Below are 22,163 nucleotides of genomic sequence, written 5' to 3' on the forward strand. Positions count from 1 at the left end.
ATATTGTAAAACTTGCAATAAAATCGTTAAGAGGTACCAACACTTCACACACACGAATGATAAAAAAGAGTGTACACAGACTGGCTCAGTAACACGTACTGCAGCTCATATGATCACCATTCTTTCTCTTCTGAGCTGGTACCTCAGCCAGTGACAAGCACACAAGTCTCACAAGTAACACCAAATTCCAATCTGAGAAAATTTTACATCTTTTTTATTTTTATTACATTCATTTTCATTACATTTATTCCCTCCCCAGAAATGCAAGGAAAGTCACCACATCCTTTGCTTTCTGCATGCTGGGGATCTGCAGTAACGTTACTGCAGTGGCTCTCTGATCCTCAGCATCTCACTACGCTGCCCCACCCCTGCCCCCAAACTACTTCATGCTTTATGCTTAAATCAAACACCAACACAGGACACACACATACAACCTGTAAAGACCTTTCTATGGATGAATGGCAGACACGGCAGTGGCCCTGCAGACAGGGCACAAGCGTGCAGCATAGGGAAAGCACTGGACACATGATAGCATGCTCAAAGTAGAGGATGATATTTGAAGAGGAGCTACACCCAAGTTCATGGCACCTTGGCTTTTCTTACGCTCCTTTCACATCTGCACCTAATTATTTGACCCTTGGGGGGAGCTGGCACCTGGAAGCCGCTTTGGCTGAGCCTCTGAATAGATCAGGAAGCCGGTGAAGGTGATGTACTTGCCATGGTTGCTGTAGGCACCATAGCCATCATGCTGATGGCTGTAGAGCCAAACGGTGTCCCCGTACTGCAGAGGCAGCATGATACTCTGGCTCTGCATCTCCCGCCTCTTGGAGTGGTTGTCATCATAGATCATGGCCTGCACCTCATTGTGGTTCTTCATAAGTTTCACTGACATAGTCTTAAAGGGCATTTTGCCAATGGTGAAGGAGAAATAGTATGCACCAGGTATACGGCATGAGAAGATGCCAGTGGAGGAATTGAAATCTTTTCCAATGTTCACAAACTCTGTGTCAAACGTGATCGGCTCATGCTGGGTTTGCTTGTCGTCTGTCCCCAGGAGACTTTGTGAGCGGGCAACAGAAAATGCAGAGCGAGGATCTTGTTCCCTGTTCGGTTGGTCAGATAAAACATGTCGCTGTGAAGCTTCATTCTGCTCTCCGGGAAGTTGCTGAATAGTGTGATGGTGTGGCCCCAGCTCTTGAGAGCTAAGAGCATTCTGGAAGAAGGCAGAAGTGTCTGGATAGATTAGGTAGCCATTGAAAGTTGTATAGGGGCCCACATTGCTGTAAAGAGCATACTTGGGATCTCCATGTAAACGCAGCCAAACTGTGTCACCGTAGTCGAGCTGCAGCATGGCACTCTGGCTGGCTACCTTCCGTTCCTTGCGGTGATGTTCGTCATACACAATCACTTGCACTTCATTCTTGTTTCTCATCAGCATGACAGACAAATTTTTCTTTGGGTACTTCCCAACAGTGAAGGAGAAGTAGTAGGCTCCAGGGATCCGACAGCGGAACAGCCCAGTCTTGGGATCAAAGTCATTGCCAATGTTCACATACACTTTGTCAAAGGTAATGACCATCTCAGAGCTCCCTTCCATGCTGCTGGTTCTGGCCACAGAGAAAGCAGAGCGAAATTCAGTACTGGTGTCTGCTGGGAAGCCATCTGTAGGCAGAAGAATCATGCAGCAAAGGAAACCAAACAGGATCTGAACCTTCAGTGTCATCATTGTATCTGAAAGGAAAAAGAAGCATACTTTAGCTGGAATTCCATTAATCTCCAGCTCATTCTCCCGTTGAAACCCTGACCTGAATCTTGCTAAATAGACATGAAGGTCTGTGTCCAAATATGGAGAAGTTTCCAGTGCATTCTCTGATCAGTGCGTGGGACCATACCTCAGTTCAGATCCCAGCATTATTTTGATATTTTTCCTAGCAAGAGCTGGATCTTTTTTCCCTGTACTTGTAAGAAGAAAAAGAATCTTCTTTGAAAGCCAGGCTATCCTACAGCTTGTCTGCAAAACACTGTGTTGCTCACAATGCAGAGGGATCTCAGAGCTTGCTGGGCCTTTGCCAGAGCTCCCTTTTGTAGTGCTTTTATTCATAAGACCAAGGATGAAACAAAGCCCTACACAGACCCTATATTATACAACTGAGATACTGCTGAAGGGCAGGGAGAAGAGGACATAGGCTCTAGAGGTTCCCATGCAGATGCCATTGCCTAGCACTGCAGTAGCTGTTTCACAGGATGTGGAAGCTGGAAGCCAAGTAAGTTGGTAGACCCCATTACTCACCATGAATCTGTGAAGAGTGTAAAGAAACTAGAACAAGAGGGAGTGTTTGGGGAAGGAAGGAAGACAATGGAGAAAATGAATGAAATGAAAAAGAAGAGAAGGAAAACAAAAGATAAATAGAAGGCAAGTCTCCCAAAGTATAGGATCCCTGAGAGAGAACGGAAATACTGAAAACAGGGAAACAACTCCCTGTCTGGATAATAGCCAGAGAGAAAAAACTTCTTTGACCCTTAAAAAAGAGGGATAAGTTAGGAGCTAATGGGATTTTCTGCTTCTAGTTTCTGTGATTTTTTTTTGGACTGAGGCCAAAAATCATCTATTAGTGCTTTCAGGCTGAAAACAAAACTGCCAGTCATTCCAGTGAGAAGCTTCTCTCTCTGTCACCTCTCTGTGCTTATTAAAATATCATTCAGGCTGGGAGGCAACTGCCTGGTTTGCAGTCTGCCCCATCTGTCACCCCAGAACTGGTGCCTTGCCAGCCTGCAAACAATGAATTCGCAGAACAGGAGCAAAACATGCTACTCATTGAGGGGAGGGGTGAAGGCAAATCCTGAATTAAAAAGGATAAAGGGGTAAATATTTGAATCAACTGGGATGGCCTAGTAAGAGAAGTAAAGCAGATGAAACCCATGTATACTGTGAGGTGGCAATGGGATCCTGTTTTGGCAAGATGTGATACCTAGAATCACTCACCAACAGGAATTCAGCTTGACCTACAGTCCCTGCTCTTTCACACTTGAGAATAAAACTAAAATCTGAAATGCAGCTCTAATAGAAATGAATCCAAGAATGAATTAGATTCTCACTTAAGTACGTGAAAGTGTCACACTAGCAAAGACGAAAAGAAATATCCAACCATGTCCTAATTTTACATTAGATGACTTCTCTCACAAACGTCTCTATATTTTCCTCCATGCCCCTGAATTCACAATGTTTTTCCTGACTTAGCCTGCTTCTCCTGAACACATCCATGGGACCCCATGGGCTGCAATGAAGGGTGTTGAGAGGGCTGACTCATGTCATATTGAGGCCACCCTCTATCATCTTTGAAAGGTCATGGAGATCAAAGGAGGTCCCTGGTGACTAGAGAAAGGCAAATATTGCACCCATCTTCAGAAAGGACAAGTGAGACAACCTGAGGAACTACAGGCCAGTCGACCAGTTAGCCCCTCACTTTGGTCCCTGGGAAAATTATGGAGTGTTCTTTTTGGAACACATTTCTAGGGCAAAGGACATGACATTTAGCATGTGTTGATCAGATGAGGGTAGATCACGTCTAACCAAACTGATTGCCTTCTTGTGAGAAGAGACCAGTGGATGTCACTGACCTTTTAGCAAGGCTTTTCTACAGTCGCCCAGAACATTCCTGTATCCAGGTTGTGATGTTACAATCGAGATAAGTGGACTACTAGAGAGGTGAAAAACTGGCTGAGTTGTCAGGCTCAAGGGCTAATGTTTAATTTCAGATGTCCCCTTTAATATTTTTTACCAATGACCTGGAGAAGAAGGCAGAATGCCCACTCATCAAGGTCAGAGACGACACCAAAACAGAAGGTTTGACAATATACTTGGAGTCACAGCTGCTATGCAGAGGGACCTAGACAGGCTTTCAGTAATGGACTGAAAGGAAATTCAGCAAGGATGAATGCAAATTCCTGTACCTGGGATAGACTAACCCTGCGTGTTGGTACAGGCTGGCGACTAACTGGCTGGGGAGCAGTGCTACTGAAAAGGATCTAGAAGTCCTGGAAAACAATAATTTTTACCTGAGTTAGTGCTGTGCTCTGCAAGTAATGAAGGCTAACAGCATGCTGGGGTGCATCAACAGAAAGTTGCCAGTAACCACAGGCAGTGATTATTCCCCTTTAGTTGGCACTTGCGTGACTCCAGAAGAAGGCAGCCAAGATGGCTGAGGTCTGGAGCACCTGCCCTATGAGGAGAGGCTGAGGAAACGGGGCTTGTTTAGCCTGGAGAAGAGAAAGTTTTGGGGGGATCTAGTAGTAGCCTTCCAGTACCTATGAAGAGGTTACTGAGATGACAGAGCTAGGTTCTTCACTGATGTTCATGGTGGGAGAATAAGAGACAATGGTCATAAAATCCAAAAGGGGAGGCTCAGACCATGTATAAGTGAAACAATTTCATGCTGAGGGCAATTAAGAATGGAACAGTTTGCCCAGAGAGATTTTGAGGTCTCTATCCTTGGAAGTTTTCAAGACCAGACTGGATTAAGCTGTGAGAAACCTGGTCTGCATTCAGTGTTGGCCCTGCTTTCAGCAGGAGGTCAGACTAGAGACCTCCTAAGTCATGATTCCTGATTCTGTAACTGATTCCCATAGCTACTGCCTTCTCACAGTTGAAAATTCACTCGCTACTAACCCTAGCCATGACAATTACATGGAACTAACCAGCTAATGGCAGGCCTGACAGACAGACAATCTTTCATCCAGCAAATTAATTTAAGAAAGCATTTTCAATGGAACTATTAAGCCATCACTAATTGCCATGCATCTGCTTCCATGCTGTCTTTATTTTTCCTCACTTTGCCATCTAGTTTGTGAGCTCCTCAGGGCAAAGACTCTCTCTTCCCATGTCTGTACAGCATTTGGCCATTGCTGCCGTTTAAACAATACTAATAGGCCCTAACATCCCACCAAGAACTAAATCCCAAACTGTCACACTGTGAGCTCAGCCTCTGGTTCAGCAGTATTATTTTTGCAGAGTGCAGAGTGCTACATCTAGCATGGCAGGCTCATTTCAGCTTCCAGCTTAGAAAACCAAGCCCTAAAGGCAAACTTATAAGGGCTATTAGAAGTTTCTGATTCATACTCATCCATTGTTATTCCAGTGATCACCATGGTGTGGCTGCATGAAGAACCAGCATGACTGTGACATGGTGGCACGCTCTGGAGACAAGAAATGACAGGAAAGGATTTGGCATTTGGGTTTTTAGTCACAACAGGACCCTGGTTCTAAAGCACTGCTTATGCTTTAGAGCTCGCTCAGTGTGTCCAGGAGTCAGGGAATATACTGCAAGCACGTCACTGCTGGCCAAAAAACCACAAAAAGACAAAACATTTTAAAAAACTCTGTAGTGGATCTGACCTTATGTTCCTTCAGATGACCACTATCCTTGTTTCTGTCCCAAAGCTAATTTCTCTGTAATAAGGTTACTTATTAAAGGTTGGATCACTCAGTTACAGTTGCGAAGACTCTCTGCTTGCTGCCGTGCCTTATTTATCAGCTCTTCCCAACAACTTACTGGCAAGTCGTTTAAACAAGGCAGTTAATTATGCTGTGTTTCCATTAGCAAGTTGTTTCCTTGACAGCTCCCACTCACCACTTTCAGCACTATTTAGGTTCTTTATCTTTTTAAAATAATTTAGAAAGTATTTAATAACTGCCTCTCACATGAAACCAGTCTAAGAATAATATGCCAATCATTAGGAAGACTCAGCTAGCTACAGGGCTGCCATAAACAGAGGCAACTCACAACAACTCTTGGACTTGAGTATCAGTGTAGTAAGTCTGAAAGATAAAGCTTCCAAAATGTTCTGTTGCTCCCCCAGCAAATGCTTCTGCTGCCCAAGTCTTTTACTGGGATAGCTTTCTTCCAGCAGGGAAGAGATAGCACCAGGGGTGTGAGGCTGGCCAGGGACACTGTGGTATCAGCCTTAAGTGCATGCTATGGCATAACTTTTAAAACTGCAGAGTGAGGTGAAAGACCCAAGCTAGAGGTGAAAAGTGGGTCTTCAGCTTGCACCACGCGTGTGTCATACATAGCAGCTGTGTTATTCTCATTACATTTACATATGAATCAGGGCCCTTTGTCCCCACATTCCTTACTGTAGTAACACCACAGAAGTATGCAATGAAATTAAGTAGACCCAAGGCATAAACAAGGTATGCTACTGCCTTTACGCTAGGCAGTACCAGCAGGGACAGCAGCCCACAAGGAAGAAATCGAGAAACTAATTTTGGAACAGGAGGCACAAAACACATGATGGAGCTAAACGTTCTCAAAGGCACTGACATTAAATTAATGACCTGAAAAGAAGGGGCTAAAATGGTAGTGACTCACATAGCAGAACAGGAGTTGCAAATCTTTTTTGAAAAGAAAGAGACATAATTCACCTTTTGCAGGACCCAGGAAACATTAATAGCTTTGTGCTTGCTGGAGATGATTTTTCTGTCCTGGAACAGAATCAATCCACCAGTGGAAAGACAATTAGCTTTACTCTTCTACTGAAATCCATGGATTTACAAAAGGACTTTCAATAATAGAAAGGTCACCCCATTTCTAGACTTGCAGGCCAGATCTTCTTGTAAAACTCACAAGGGTTTTCTTTCTATTCCAAAATATTAATGAGCTAGATTCCCTAGTCCTACCTTAGGCAAGAGTCCTCTAATTTCAGTGGGAGTTTTACCCAGAAGATCACTGAAGAATGAGATATGAAACGAAAGTGAAGCAGCGCAGTTGGATTAACTGTTAGTAAAAGTTCTTAAAATCCTGTAAACCACAAGAGCAAAGCCCTGTTTTTCCCAGCTCTCACTCTAATATTTAAGGACAGCTGCAAATGTTTCAATTATTTGAATCAGTGAAAGCCTGTGTAATGAACAGCCTTCTTAGACTACAGTTAGCAAGAATTTTTCCCCAGATACCACATACTGTCTGTTCCATTCATCGGATACAGATTAAGAGCATCAGATAATGATGCAAATGCATCACTTTTTCCGACATCAAGGAGAAATTTATTGTAGCAGATCCTCAAAAGCAAAATCTGTATAAGGAGTACTATGTGACAAAATCAGGGATTCACTTACGGATTTGGCCTTTCTCTGCTTTTGATGAATGTGGTTTTTGAACTCTGGAACAATCCTGAGAGGTAAAACATTTTCTGAAGCATTTAGGATGCTTTTTGGAAACTATACGCCACACTTTGGATGACAGAACTGTATGGCATTAGTATAGAAAGTACTTAATTTTAAATGTTTCCTTGAGTCAAGGGAGTCGTTTAACATAATAAACCAGCTTCTGTATACTCAAAGATCTGTGGAGAGACAAAAATTCTTTTGAAGTGTCTCAACTCCAGCCATACTCAGGAAAAGGAAATGGAGAGACTGTGTTTTGGCATAAGCCTCTAATGTTAGCCTGCACTTCAGAATATTAATTAAAGCTGCTATATTTCAATGGAAGCCCTAACAACTCTGTTTAAGATAAAATCATGTTGTATAAGGTGATGTCTATTCTCTGATCAAAATAGAAACATGATAGTTCTGACATCAAGAATTTTCTTCCTATAACAGCATTCAAGGAAATTTGTTACACACATTTGAAGTGCCAGGGTGACACACTGTGTCTTCTAGTTTTGGCTACTATGTATATTTAAAAAAATATTCATTTTGACAGTCAAAGTGGTATTTTAGTAGAGAAGACAGCTGAATAAACTCTCGGTGGGAGCAAGGAGTTATTCTAACAGACTAATGCTTTAAAATGTAATATAATTTTTTTTACATCCTTTTCTAAATGAACAAATTACACAAATCCAACTCTCCACCACATACACACTCCTCAAGCAAACAAGGCTAAAAACTGCAAAGCAAAGAAAAATACTCTAACACTGCTCAGGAGTGGAAGAGCAGAAAACATTGTTAGAATACTTGAGTTTAAACTGTAGTTCATAAAATGTGTTAATACTATCAAGTTGTTCTGTACACACAGCCAAACAAACTGTTGATAAACTGTCATTGAAATTACACCATCAGTAAGTAGTGAAAAAACCTAGCCATTGCTGGGAATGAGTTCAGTGATAAATGGTTTCTGTGGAAGCATAGGCCAGAGAAGCCTGGAAACCACAGCTTGAGCAAGGCAGAAGTCTGTTGCTGTATAGTGTTTATTTAGCACTGCTACCTTTAGACATAAAACACCGAGACCATTTCAACAGTAGGAATTTTTGCATGGATACAGTTACAGTTACAGTAATGCCAAAGTTAAACCATCTCTTTTCCCACCCCCAAACCTAATTTCCTTTTTTAGCCTGGTTTATGTGTGCATTTCTTTCTCCTGGTGCGCACAAGAGATGCTGAGCCTGCAGCACAAGGCTTTGTTGAAGCATCCCATCTCTCCAGGAGGAACCGGATTGCTGCACCAGAAGGCAGATCACACTGCCATAAAGGATTAACAGAGACAGTCTGGCCTGGAATGCCAGGAGGTATTTTGATAGGTAAAAGAAAGTAACTGACACTTTGGCAGCATATACCATAAAGATATCAGTTAAGACAGAGAGAGAGGAAGGCCCCAAAAGGCAGACTGTCCAGTGCAAAAGCTAGCTCTAAAGAGAGAGAAAGGCACAGAGAACTCAGAGAATGGAGTAGAGGGCAATTTTATTGTTCACGTGGCTGGGCTGGAAGCCATGTAGCGGGAGGCCTTTTTCACAGAAATCCTGTTTTTTTTGCTTTGGCTATGGAAGTAAAACCATATGAAGCACAGGGACACTGCCAGACAGACTGCCCCAGCAACAGACCTACTGGAGTGACAGACACTTTATGAGGAAGAATGCTGAGCACAAGCAGTGCATTTCAGGCTATTCCAAAGGCAAATGGGAAATTATTATTTAAAAATGAATGAGAATTAGTTACAGGAATGATTTTATTTTAAAGTTCCACCTGGTTTAAGATATTTAAACTATGGTAGTCTGCAAAGAAGCTGGTAGCCTGCTGAACTGCACGTTACTGGACTCCATAGAAGAGCTTTTAAAAGATGCTTATAGTCTAGAAGACATAGGATAGGGGACATGGGTAATAACAAGCAAATGTAGCATAAGATTTTACTTTTACGATGCTATTATATAGTCTGGAAAAAAACCCAACCAAACCCTGCAGGATTAAAGGTGCTAAAATGAAAGAGTCAGCAAATAAGAGTTTCATTTCATCATCTGACCAGCTGGAATCAACAAGCAAGATCCAGTTAGCACCACAGCAGTGCTAAAGGAGAATGTGAAGACAAAGGTAATGGCTATACAGACCATGGGAGGCTCTCTTAAGAAACAATGAGGGAGAAAGTTTAGAAGTGTTTGCAGAAGACATTTCTGAGTTGGAGACAAATACTGGGTACCTAAGAAAGATGCAGATGGGTTCAGCATCACAGACTACGCTTGTAATTTTTCTCTTTTAGTAAGAGTTTGGGCAGGAAAAAGATGAATGTTTTCCCCAAGAACTAATGAAGCATGGGGACTTTAAAGGGTTGATAAAGAATGAAAAGGCTGTTTAGACAGCTCCACTGAACACAAGCTTGTTCTTAGGTTTTCCTGAAGTGGTGGTGTAGCTCACATCCTTTGGGACTTTTTTTTTTAAAACATCTCTGCGTTATAATCAATAGGGTAAACTGAGCCGTGAGTGACAAAGTGGAAACACTAGCTAGGCAGAATGACACTAGAATCAGTACTCTGGAATCAGCTCAGATTCTAAGCCTTTATTCTTCCTGTCTTATTGTTACATATCGTGGCTCAGTTTTTCTACCCCACTTCCTTCCAGTGAAGGAAAGTTTAGCTCTTGGGATAATCCCCACTCCTCCTGTTAACAAATGGAAGTCTAGCAACAGTTCAGAGATTATAGGTAGGTATTTACAGTATTTACTACAGGTAGGTGTCTACAGTATAGGTAGTTATTGTCTGATTTTTTTAAACCACACTTTCCTCTATGCATCCAAGCAGCAGCTTCCTTTAACGCAGCTGAATGAATATTTTTATTCTCCAACCACGTAGACCAGGTTCCTACGCTGTTCTCAGAGTTGATGCCCTATTTGTCAATTTTCTTTCAGTCCTTGGTTGTAACTAATACTTACAGACATTAAAGGATATTTCATCAGGATGAGAGTAAGTGTTCCAGTTAAATACTGGTTATACTGGCTTTCCTTCCTGTTCCACACTGCCACTTTCATTCACATGCCCAGTCATTCAGCAAACCTGTCAGGTACAGCACCATCAGTTGGGAAAAATCTTGCAGTGATCCTTTCATGTTCTCCTCTCATCCCCTCATTAAGAATGAAACCAACTGTAGGTTTATTTGTCCAGGAACTAATAGGAACCTGTGGAAGCTGACACCCAAGAAGGTGCACTACATAGGACTGTCTATACATTACAGGAATCACAACTTTTGTGTTATACCTTCCTGTTGAAGACTGTTGTACATGAGATTGTGGAGATATTATGAGGGGTATTGGAATGTGTGGTGTACTCAAGGTTTGTTCATTGTCCTCTCGGTAGTGGTTTTATGTCCTCAATTTCCTTTCTGTGAGTCTGCACTCCTGCACTTTGTATCAGCCAATATATGATTTTAATTTAACAGCTATGTAAGGTCCTAATCAAAAAAAGGACCAAGTTTTAGATTTTCTTGTCTGTTTTCTTCTTTAGCTGCATAGCCACACCTTCTCTTTCTCTCTTTCACTTCAGTGGGCACATAATTCTCATTTTTCCTGGAACTCTGTGCCTGCAGTTGTGGCTTCTGACCCATTCCCCCACTCACTGGAATGCTGCCCTCCGGTCATTGCTCTAAGACCTGCCACATCACCCACCTGGGTAAAAGCTAAAGGGAATGTGTTGCTTCTTTCTAGTTGATCATCACATCACAAGTTAGGATGAGTCTGTGGAGTCCAGCAGTCATCCCCTAAGGAAATTAATGGATAGCTGAGTGCCAGCTGGGGTTACATGCAATGACAACAAAAAGCATTTTTGTTCCCTAGTTGTTTTGGGTTTGTGTGGTGGGGTTTTGGTAGCAGGGGAGGGGCTGCAGGGGTGGCTTCTGTGAGAAGCTGCTAGAAGCTTCCCCGGCTCCAAGCTGGACATGCCGCTGGCCAAGGCTGACCCAGTCAGCAGTGGTGGTAGCACATCTGGGAGAACAGATTTAAGAAGGGAAAACCTGCAGCGGAGAGGGCAGTGGGATGTGAGAGAAACCCCTGTGGAGACACCAAGGTCGGTGAGGAAGGATGGGGAGAAGGGGATGCCCCTGCAGCCCATGGTGAGGCGGCAGGCTGTCCCCCCCCAGCCCACAGAGGGGAGCGGGGGAGCAGATGCCCACCTGCAGCCTGGGGAGAGAGGAGCCCACGCCGGAGCAGGGGGATGGATGCCCCCCAAGATGGCCAGGACTCCCTGGGAAAGCCCGTGCTGGGGCAGTCTGTGACTGAAGGACTGTGGCCTGCAGAAAGGACCCACGCTGGAGCAGCTCCTGAAGGACTGCAGCCCATGGAAAGGGCTTACATTGGAGAAGCTTGTGAAGAACTGTCTCCCATGGGAGAGACCCCACGCTGGAGCAGGGGAAGAGTGAGGAGTCCTGCCCCGAGGAGGAAGGAGCGGCAGAGACAATGTGTGATGAACTGATTGTAACCCCCATTCCTGGTCCCCCTGTGCTACTGGTGGGGAGGAGGTAGAGAAAATCAGGAGTGAAGTTGAGGCTGGGAAGGAGGGAGGGGTGGGGGGAAGGTGTTCTAAGGTTTGGTTTTACTTCTCAGTATCTTTGTTTTGATTTGATTGGTAGTAAATTAAATTAATTTTGTTTTTTCCCTAAGTTGAGTCTATTTTTTTACCTGTGACCATAACTGGTGAGTGATCCACCTATTCTTGTCTCGACCCACGAGCTTTTCTTTATATTTTCTCCTCCCCATCCCACCCAGGTGGGAGGAGCACACGAGTGGCGTCATGGTGCTTTGTTGCTGGCTGGGCTTAAACCACAACGCTAGTCAAGTCTGAGTTCACTGACTGCTAAGAGCTGATACAGCAATGCAACCAAAGATGTTCACAAGTTGGGTAACTCTGGGCCCCCCCCTCTTGACTACCTGCAGTTAGCAGAAAACTTTTAGGAAGGAATAATTTCCCTTTGCTTGGCAGATCAACTTGTAACACTATGTTTCATCAATGGAAATATAATTGCTTTGGTCTTTTTATCCACCAAAGGCTGTCCTGTAACATACTTTGAGAAAATATCCCATGCTATTGACTGGTATTTTCTGACAGTAGGCTTTGCAAATCCATCTGAAAAAACTCTATCTGTACTGGGGCATCTACCTACAGGAATGCTGCTTTCCCTGGGAGTTTTTTTTCTTGTCTTGACAGGTTAAGGCAGGAAAGCATGCTGTCTTTTAACATCTGCCATCACACTCAGCCAAAAAAATCACATTCATTTCTTTTCATGCCCTGCTGTTTTATTACTGTGAAGATACTCAGAGGACATTGTGAATTGCACTGCAGTGCTGCTCTTCACTGCCAACATGCTGCAACATCTCAATTTGGAAATTCACTGAGCTCTAGTTTAGTGAAGAAGGTGATAAAAGGCATTAAGATCTGTGTATCTTCCACCTCTGCTCTGGCATCTTCCTTTCTGCTCCTCCTCCTGCTGGGTCAGGACACAGGCCTGGAGCTGGAGAACTGAGAAGAAACAAGCATCATGTGCTCAGCACCAAAGCAGAGGCCAGTATTACTCCAGAATGAAAACTCTGCTCTGTCAAACTCTGTTTGGGGAAAGGAGGCTGTCAGTCAAAGTCCACATACGCTTTTTTCTGGTCCTGTTCTCTAATAGTCTGACACGACAATCCTGTTGCTTTCATAGCCAGTGAATTGGTAGACAGATCAAGAAACAACCATTTAAAGAATAATCATTGCTTGTGACTACCCCTATTTTTGTCACCAGACAGTCTTTTGAGACCCAGACTTCCCCTGGGTGATACAGAAGTTCTTGATTAACAATGAAATTCTGCAATACACATAGTGCTCTTCAATATCAGTTGCTTTTCATGAATCAGGTTTATCAAATTCTTGGCCCAGTAGCAGTCTTTCTTTTATGTCTACAGATACACTGTTAAAAGTAGCAAAGCAAGTTAGCAAAGTTAGTCATTGTCATGTTTGTTAATACTGACCCTTCACAATCAGCAATGTGCAGTTCCCCATTTCCAGCGCTCTTTCCTGCCAAATCCCTTGTAATGAGACCTCTCTGAGGAATGCCTGTAGACAGCTGGAACCTGGGCCCTTTCAATTTTTTAACCATTTTACTAACAACTATTTCTCAGAAGGCTATAGGTGGTGCAAATGAGACATCCCAAGGCTGTGAATTGATAGCTGATATCTTCAGGAAAACCCCAGTTTCTGATTCCACTTTTTAAATTCTATTTTGGTCCAGGGATTTGATCAGCTTGTCAACTTCTTCAACAGTGAGCTATGAAGTTCCTCCCTTAAATCCTGTACAAGTCAAGCTTTCACAGTTGTGCTTTTGTACTTGTTTTTTTTCTGTGACAATCTGACACAGAGGTACTGCTGCCCACAAGGCAGAGTCTACTGCCCTGGCTGGAGGGACAGTGAGAAGCATTTGCTGAACAATCTCCTCAATACACACATAGTTTTACAAAGTTTTCCCATATCTGCTTTCTGGCTTTATATTGTTTCCAGTATTTAAAAAATGCCAGTCCCCTCATAATGGCAGTAGAAATGCTTGTGTGACTATTTCTGTAAAGCTCCATCTGCACTGGGAAGCTGCTGGTAAAAGGCTGTAGCATTACCATCAAAAAGCGCTGCTGGACACTGCTGTTCACTCATCAGTTCCTCATTCACAGTGAGAAAGCGCTCAGAGCCTGTCGAGTGTTCTCAGATTCCAGGCTCATCTGTGTGACCAGCCAGTTTCCTCCTAGGCAAAATTGTCTTTGACAGCTTGAAGCTGCTACCTCTGATTTTTGCTTATAGGAAAGGAATTTTGCTAAAATACTGAACTAATGACTGCAGCAACCCACTGGCAGGTTTTATGTAACTTTTAGACGCTAACTGGACATAATAGAAAAGAAAAAAAAAGAATTAACATGAAGGGTATGGCTGCTCTGAACACTGTTATGCAGATGCTTTATTTAAAGCAGGCTTGGATATCATTACATTGCATTAAATACACAGCTCATACTGACAGAAGTGCCATTTGCAATAGCCTACACAATTTCCTCACAACCACACTGAGAAATTTCAGCCATGCACCCTAAACCCAAATGTTCACATTCAGTTCATATTTCAAGCCAGTTTTCCCTCTACTCAAATTCTTTCAGCCCCCTACCTTCCTTCTAGCTACTTCTGTCGAACACCTTTCCTTTTCAAGACAATTATCAACAGCTTCCAACAGACTACCATCTGCAGAACTCCCTCCAGCATGTTCAGTAGTCTTCTGCCCAGCCTGTCTCGGATTTCCTCCCAAGTTTCCTACAGAACGACCCCTCCACCTTGTTGCCTCCTCCTACTAGTACAAAGGAGATTTTTTACATCAGCTACCCTTTGCTTTATCCCCTTCCAGAACCACCTTATTCCAAAGGTGAACCTCCTTTAGCATCAGGTCACAGTAAGTCTTCTTTTGGATACCCTTTCTGCTTCCCACATAAAGACTCGGTTTCATATACTCATATAAGAAGTAAAGAAAGCAAAGGGAAGGATGGGAGAGGGAGCGATGAAATAAACTCAGGCAAAGCAATACAAGCTAACGTGAAGCACTGGTGAGTCCTTGGGTGGAAGGGATGTGGATTTACTTGGAAATATCTGGGGCATTATTTTTCCCAAAGTGTTCAAGCAGCAATGGAGGATGGGGGTGGGGGGAAAAGCAATCAGAGCTTACATGGTGTCACATCTCCCAGAGTAAATAAAAATATGAGGATTTCCATTAATTTATGGATAATTCCAGTGTAAGAGTGTTTAAATGACACCAGATTATAATGCTAATATGCTACAGTTCACTGAGCAACAGCTCCATGAAAACAGCCTTCTAAAAAGCACAGCCTAATTCTTCATTTTCTCCTTGTTTTGTTCATTCAACACAGATTCTTTCCAGCAGTTGTTTTGCAGACTTTCAGTTCCAGAGAGTACCTGTTTTCATAGAAAAAAATTCCCTATTGCCTGGTTGGTATAAAAACCACTCCACTCCTCCTAGTATGTCTTTAACTTCTCCAAGAGCTTTTCTTTTTGTCTGAGTGGAAAGATCTAAAGCTTGTGGAGAGAGAAAAATCCTTCTCCCTTTAGAGAATTAAAAAAGTCTTTGGTTGGACTCAAAACTTTTTCTATTTAGGATCTTATGTGCAGGTCTCCACTGCAGCATCCAAAAGAGTTGATCATTGCTCTCTTATTTCTTTCTACCTGTCTCCTCACAGAGATCCAGCATTTTTTTACCACGCACAGGGGACCCTCTGTTCCATTTATATTAAACAATATATGTTAAACCGTGAATACTACAGGACCTAGATTTTCTCTCCCTGGAGAAAGGCCTAAAGACATCAATTGTAGAATGATGCTTTATTTTATTCCTACTCTGAATTCCATTATTTTATTTAACTTTATCTCTAAAATAGCATTTTTGGACTACGATATTTCATTCAAGGAGTAAAATACTAGAAGAGTTTGTATTTTCAGTTCAGATGACTTTGCTAACTGCTAATCCTCATTCATTTTTCTTCTTCTGTATCGCTGTTTTCAGCATTCATAAACTCAGTCAAGCATCTGCTCCAGGGAAATCAGAACGTCCCGTTCCCTATGTCTTCTTCAAAAAGAGAGACCTCTTTTAACCAGCTTCTAGTAAGCTCTTACTTTTCTTTCAGGCTCTTTTCAGGAAGAGCTGCACTGTGTTCTTGGTGCTGTGCTATCCCTGAATATCAGATAAACATCAGAACAGGGCCCACAGACAGCTTTTATTTCATATACATGAAATGAGCATGTTGCCTTCATAAAATGATAGAAGAATGGTCTAGAAGAGAAGTTAAGATGTCAGACAGTCCAAGGTGCTTTCCCATGATAGGATCACTAGCCTAATTTCATTCTTCACAGACACTAGCCTAATTTCATTCTTCACAGATAATTGTCTAACTTGTTCTTAAAATGATGGAGTCTTCACAACCTCCCCAGACCAAAAATTCAACAGTTTTTATTATCCCAGGTCCTAGAAAATTATTCCTGCAGTCTAAAATAATCTTTCTTTCTGCTACTTCTTGCTTTCTGCTCCATCCACCATGAGCCCAAAGAAAAGATCATTCCCTCCTCTATTTTGTATCTGAAGACTGTAATATTCCCCTGCCAGCTTTCTGGTCTTTGGGCTACATAATTTCAGTTATTTCAAATCATCTTGCAGGTCACGTTTTTCTGACCTGTGATGAGTCCTGCTGCCCTTCTCTGGACTCTCTCTGACTGAATTGCACCTGTCTCGATGTGTAATAACCAAAACTTCACCCAGCTTCCAAGCTGAGGCTTTAGCAATGCTGAACAGAGCAGGAGGATTGCTTCACATGTCTTCCAGGCTATATGTCTTTTATATATCCTAGCAAGATGTTTGCCTCCATTTGCAACAGCATGACGTTGACTCATGTTCAGCTTGTGATCTATCATAACACTCAGATTCTTTTCTGCAGAGTTGCAACCTAGTCATTTACTTCTCTCTTGTGCTTATACAGTTGATTTATTCCTGCCTTATTGTAGTACCTTGCATTTATCCCTACTGAATTTCATCCAGTTCTTTTCCTAGCAGTTCTTCCAGTTTCTTGGAATAATTTTGAATTCTGATCTTTTCCTCCAGCATATTTCAAGTCTCACAGTTTTATGTCCCTCTCTTTATATTACCCACTCTTTATATTACCATCCAGGTCATCTAAGAAAACACTGAACAAAACCATATCCAGGACACACCGACACAGCTATCATATCAGTTTTAAGCAGCTTGTGGCCTCTCTGAAGGACTGGCACAGACTAAAAGCACACAGATTATGAGCTCTGAATCTTCTGATACTATTTAAAGACCTTCCTGTTCAGAAAATCATGTTTACCCAGTTTATAGACTCCTTCACCTGCTATGCATTGTGCCTCACCAAAGCAAATATTTAAATTAATGTGCAACCACAGTCAAGAATTTCAACTTTTACTTAAAAAAAACCAAATTAAATCTCTCACTCTTATGCCACAGATATCTTTTAATATGTAAAATGACAAAAGCCAGTTCTGTTAGAACCTGCTGGGATACTGAAACAATGAATGGGAAAGATGTGACCAGCTCTCTTCTAATATAACTTGGGGTTATATTAGACATGTTGTAATTTTTTACATTCACTGTAGTTAGCCCAGCAGTACACAGTGGAAGGGATGCACCGAGGCAGCTAGTTAATTTCAACGGACTAAACATTTTCTTTGCATCTGCCCTTGACCAAAGGACTGCAGGTTCCTTTCCTCAGAGCTCAAACGCCGGCTGTGGTGGTCACAAGCAGGCACATAACAGATAGTAAGCCTTTGTGTACGGAGTAAAAGGAATAAAGCTGATCTGGTATTCCTCCTGACAACAGTGGCTTGACTTTCTCATCTGGCTCTGGCTCTCATTCCAGTAACCACTACCATAGTGTCCCCAGATTCCTTAACCCAATATGGATGGTTTTCCTGGCACTGTGGCTGAGGCCCTGGCACAGCAGAAAACATGCATGGGATGAATTAGCCAGCTGGAGGGTGAAGAGGGAGAAATAGGACATTATGAATTTGTACTGTTTCCCAGTGGGGCCCTAGTAATCAATTATTAGCCTCTGGAGTAGCCACTTACTGCTTGCTCTGTGATCATCTCCTGATTCTGGCTGTGTTACCTCTGCTGGAAACCTCAGACCTTTGATTAGATACAGCAGGAATTCCTCCTTTGTTCTCTAACCTGTCTGGAGGAAGTATGCAACTAGAGAGAGGCTTTACAGGGACAAGAAAGCACTCAGAGGTAGACAAGGGATTGACAAGAGAGCCAGCAGCACAGCAGCTGTGTATTACCGGCTTATCTCATTTGGGCATCAGGCAAATTTCCTTTCTGGTGATAGGGGCAAAGGAAAAGGTAAAGGAAAGCTGGAAGGAAAAACAAAGTCCCGACTTTATTTCAGCTTGGATCTGCTGGGCAATGGGATCTACACTAAATTTCTGGGTGTCAATCAAGAAGTAAGAGCTGAAGCTTTTAATCTCTACTGGGTGAAAACTGGAGTCAGTCTTTCAAATACTGTATGATGGACTATCAAATTGCCAAGCCTTAATATGTCTTCCAAGATAGAACAAAGATCCTCGCCCCTACAGACTAGTCAGTAAGCTGTAATTCTAAGGCAAGTGGAACATCATTTTCCTTAACTGGGCACCTTGGAGTAGAACGTACACTTCATATGTTGGATGTTTAAAAGGATGGGTGAATGGAAGAGTTTGGGAGTAAAACCCATCAGATCCTAACATCTGACCTCAGATGCTGATAACAAAACCCTAGACTTCAACATTTTTAAGACTCTAGCAATTTTAAGCCCTATTTTTTCTCTGTTCTCATGCCTTAGAGTCAATGCAAAGATGAGCATCTCTTGGAGGCAGACATTTCTCAGCTGAGAATATTATATTCTCAGAGGTACTCTCCATCTCGGAAATCTACGATCACTAGCAGATTAGTTCATTTCAATGTTCTTGGCCTATAACTAACCATAAGAATGTGGAAATTTTGGCTGAATGGCAGTGATCGCTTGGAGGCTCACTGCATGTTCACTTTCCACAAGCACTGGCCTCTTTTTTTTTGGTCTTCGTATTATCAGGTGCTATGCACAGAAGGTTCAAACTATATTGGCTCTTCACACCTTAGACATACAGTATTTCTCTGTGTGCCTGTGTTCATCTAGATTACTGTTTGATACAAGAGTGAGTATTCCAAGAACTGGCGATCAACAGTCGGCCTTGCCGCTGTTTGGAAATATGTCTATTATTAAAATGGAGAATATAAAAGCTATCATACACCTGCTTGAGTACAGGTGACAGTTTAGTGATCCTGTATTTCCATAAGTACAGCTGCTGCCATTGTGGGTCTACCCAGCCTCCTGTATTTGGAAAATATGAATGGTTCTCAGTTTATCAACGAGCACTCTCTGGAGAGCACAGCACAATGGACAGATGATCACACTAGTAAAACATAAATAACAACAAATGGGATTCCAAGTTTTGCCGCCAAATCTCTAGTTCCAATGTATTTAATTTCTGCATCTGTTTCTTCATCTACAGAACAGCAAATGTCTACCACACTGACAAATTATCAGATTTAAATCAATTCTGTGTTGAAGTCATAGGTTCTCCATTATGGAGACCAAATGTACTTCGAAGGTATTGCTTCTTCCAGATGGAAAATATGAAACCCATTTGTAGAGCCTAGTCCACTAACCATTCAGTACTCTGAACTGCAGCTTTCTAGAGGGGAACAGGATGAATGTAGAGGGTAATGCTGCCCTACTGGGAATCCTCATTCTTCTTTGACATACCTTTTACTGCCATAAATTAACCCTTAAGAACGGCTAGACAAGCAAACAGCTGCCATATGCCTAGATAGGATTACAGCCTCATTGGCAAAGTATTTCAAAGTCTTGTTACACATCATGTCCCTGGAGAAGAGAAACTGCAGAAGGTTGCAATAGCACCAGAATGAATAATTGAAGCATGGCTCATTCAGTATGTGCATAAACTGAAGGGTCACAGTGCTGCCTTCTAGTCAGCCGGCAGTGCAGAACCTCACCGAGTGTCTGACAGAAACATCGTCTGGAGATGCTGACCCACTTCCCTGGGAGCTTTTGGGGAGTGGGTTGAGGAGATGACTGTAGGATTGCCAAGTACACAGCGAAGGATTAAGCTAGATAATCTGACAGAAAACTCTACGTTACAGAATCAGTCACAATGCTACTCTTGGGAGAACCCTTGGGACTCGGTTCTCCCAGGAAACTACAGTAGAGATCCATGCAAGATTAATGCTATTTCCCACCTGGGAAACCGCCCCTGTGGGAATCTTTCCGGATGCCCTTCCCCACGGCCGGCCCCTGCGACGTTCTCCAACCTCGGCTCGGTGCTTAAGCGAGGCCAAAATTTCAGACCCTTTCCCACATAAACCCTAGCCGTTTAATATTGGAAATAAAAGGGACGAGGGAAGGTAGCTCAGGCGTTTCCCGCTATTGTCCAGCTCCTCAGTGGGAACGGAGAGGGAGCGCAGCCCTCCCAGGCGACCGCCCGCGCCCTCCCCGCCGCCCCCGAGGGCCACGGGCTGAGGGACCGCAGCCTGTCCCGAGCGCCCGCCTTCTCAAGCACCGCGGGCCGCCTCCGTGAGAGCCCCGACGGCCCTTTCTGCCGCGGCCCGGGGCACCAGCTCCGTCCGTCCGGCCTCTCCACAGGCGCCGCCGGCGACAGGCCCGCCCCTCTCCCCCTCCTCCCGCCTCATCGCCCCTGTCCGGCCGCGGAACCCCGATCTTCATCCCCGGCCCTTCAGGTACAGCCCGGCCCCGCCAACAAGCGGCTCCCCCCCCCCCCTCCCCCGCGGCACGGTACCTGCTGCCGCCCCGCGGCGGCGGCTCCGCGGCGGCGGTTGGCGACCGTTGGCGGCCGTTGAGCGGCGCGCGGGGCTGTGCGCGGGGCCGCGGGGCTGACTGCGCACTGACAGCTCCGGAGCCGCGGCGGCGGCGGCGGCGGCGGGGGCCGGGGCTGGGGAAGGGGGGCTCGGGCACCCGGGGCTCCGGCGCCGAATCAGTGACGGGAGGAGGGCCCGAGGGCGGGCGGGAGAGGGGAAGGGGGGGGGGGCGAAGGGGCTCGGAGCCCCCCCTCACAGCCGGCGGCAGCTCGGCCTCCGGGAGGCGACGACGCCCGCGGGCGCTGCAGGGGGGGAGGAGGAGTGTGACAGGGGAAGGGGCGGCGGGGCGATTGCGGAGGTTTGAGAAAGCCGGGCTGGGCTCCGCCGGTTGCCTTCCCGGGAGGGGAGGGCGCTGGAAACGGGCGCCGTGGGATTATGCACCAGCCGTTCACCACCACGGCCGCGTCTGCGGCGGCGGAGGGAGGCGGCGGTTGGGGCGGGCAGCGCTCCCACCCCGGCGGTCCTCGGGCAGGTCGGTGAGGGAGAGGGAATAGCGTTAGTTAGGCGAAAACGATGTAACTGGGGGAAGCGACATGCTTTTGGCTACCCGACACCGTGTTCGTGCCTGACCTTCTCCTGCTCTGGGGGTTTGTGGGTCCAAAAGCTTGTCTGTAGACCTGCTGTGTTGTTTGGTCCAGCAAAAGCTCGTACCTCTCTCTAGAAAGCTTGGCTTGCCTTAGATCATCACCTGACAACAGCAAGGCTACTTACTTGTTCCTTTGAAGGTCGGCATTGATTTTTGCTGACAGCAAAATAGCAGACTTTTCACATTACTGTTCTGTGTTGAAGAGCAAATTTGGGGTTTTGTAAAGCACGTTTGTTGTTAGCCCTGTAAAATCTAATGTTGACTTCCACAAAGAAGATGTAAAGATCTGAATGTTTAAAAAAAGTTCTAGCTCACCAACGCCAAAGGTCTTTCCTATACCCACCTGCTATGGGAGAAATTTAGATGCCAGTGTACTCATCTCAGAGTACAGATAGGGCACCGAGTAATGCTTCCCCTAGAGGATGGGCCAGCCTTTGTTGCCCTGTGCTGGCATGCTCTGCTCTCCAACCTCCATCTCCACTTACCCCTCTTGTGGCAGGCACCAGGACTTTCCCCTGTTGCAGCAGGTGCTGGACTTGAGTACTGACACGTTTGAATCAGTTTTCACATAATCCCTTTCCACTCCCCTCCCTTCCTCACGAGGTGTCAGAGCTTATGTGCACCCATGTACCAGTCACGAGGCTGATGCCCACAACAGACAGTGAGAGAATGATAAAAAAAAAAGGAAAAAGGAATAGCTTTCCTCAGAGAGGAAGAGGACTGTCAGATGAAATGACCAGAAAGCCATTTCCTTTTTAGTGCAGGATGCAATTTATGGCATAACAAGAACTTCCACTCTTTTCCCCAATAGCATGTCTAACGTGGTGTGCACATCATACTAAAAACCTGCCACCATGCAAATCCTCCCTAGCT

General features: G+C 44.3%; 1 protein-coding gene across 1 annotated transcript; it reads right to left on the minus strand.

Annotated features, from left to right (window-relative positions):
* Nucleotides 1-197: 197 nt before the first annotated feature.
* C1QTNF4 (C1q and TNF related 4) lies at nt 198-20,789 on the minus strand. Its single transcript, XM_069784626.1, has 2 exons — nt 20,626-20,789; nt 198-1,731 (listed from the first exon to the last, which is right to left on the minus strand). The coding sequence occupies exon 2, from the start codon at nt 1,724-1,726 to the stop codon at nt 623-625; it is 1,104 nt and encodes a 367-aa protein (XP_069640727.1). The 5' UTR covers nt 1,727-1,731; nt 20,626-20,789; the 3' UTR covers nt 198-622.
* Nucleotides 20,790-22,163: the final 1,374 nt, after the last annotated feature.

The sequence above is a fragment of the Haliaeetus albicilla genome, chromosome 5, assembly GCF_947461875.1.
Source record: "Haliaeetus albicilla chromosome 5, bHalAlb1.1, whole genome shotgun sequence".
In the NCBI taxonomy this organism is placed as follows: domain Eukaryota; kingdom Metazoa; phylum Chordata; class Aves; order Accipitriformes; family Accipitridae; genus Haliaeetus; species Haliaeetus albicilla.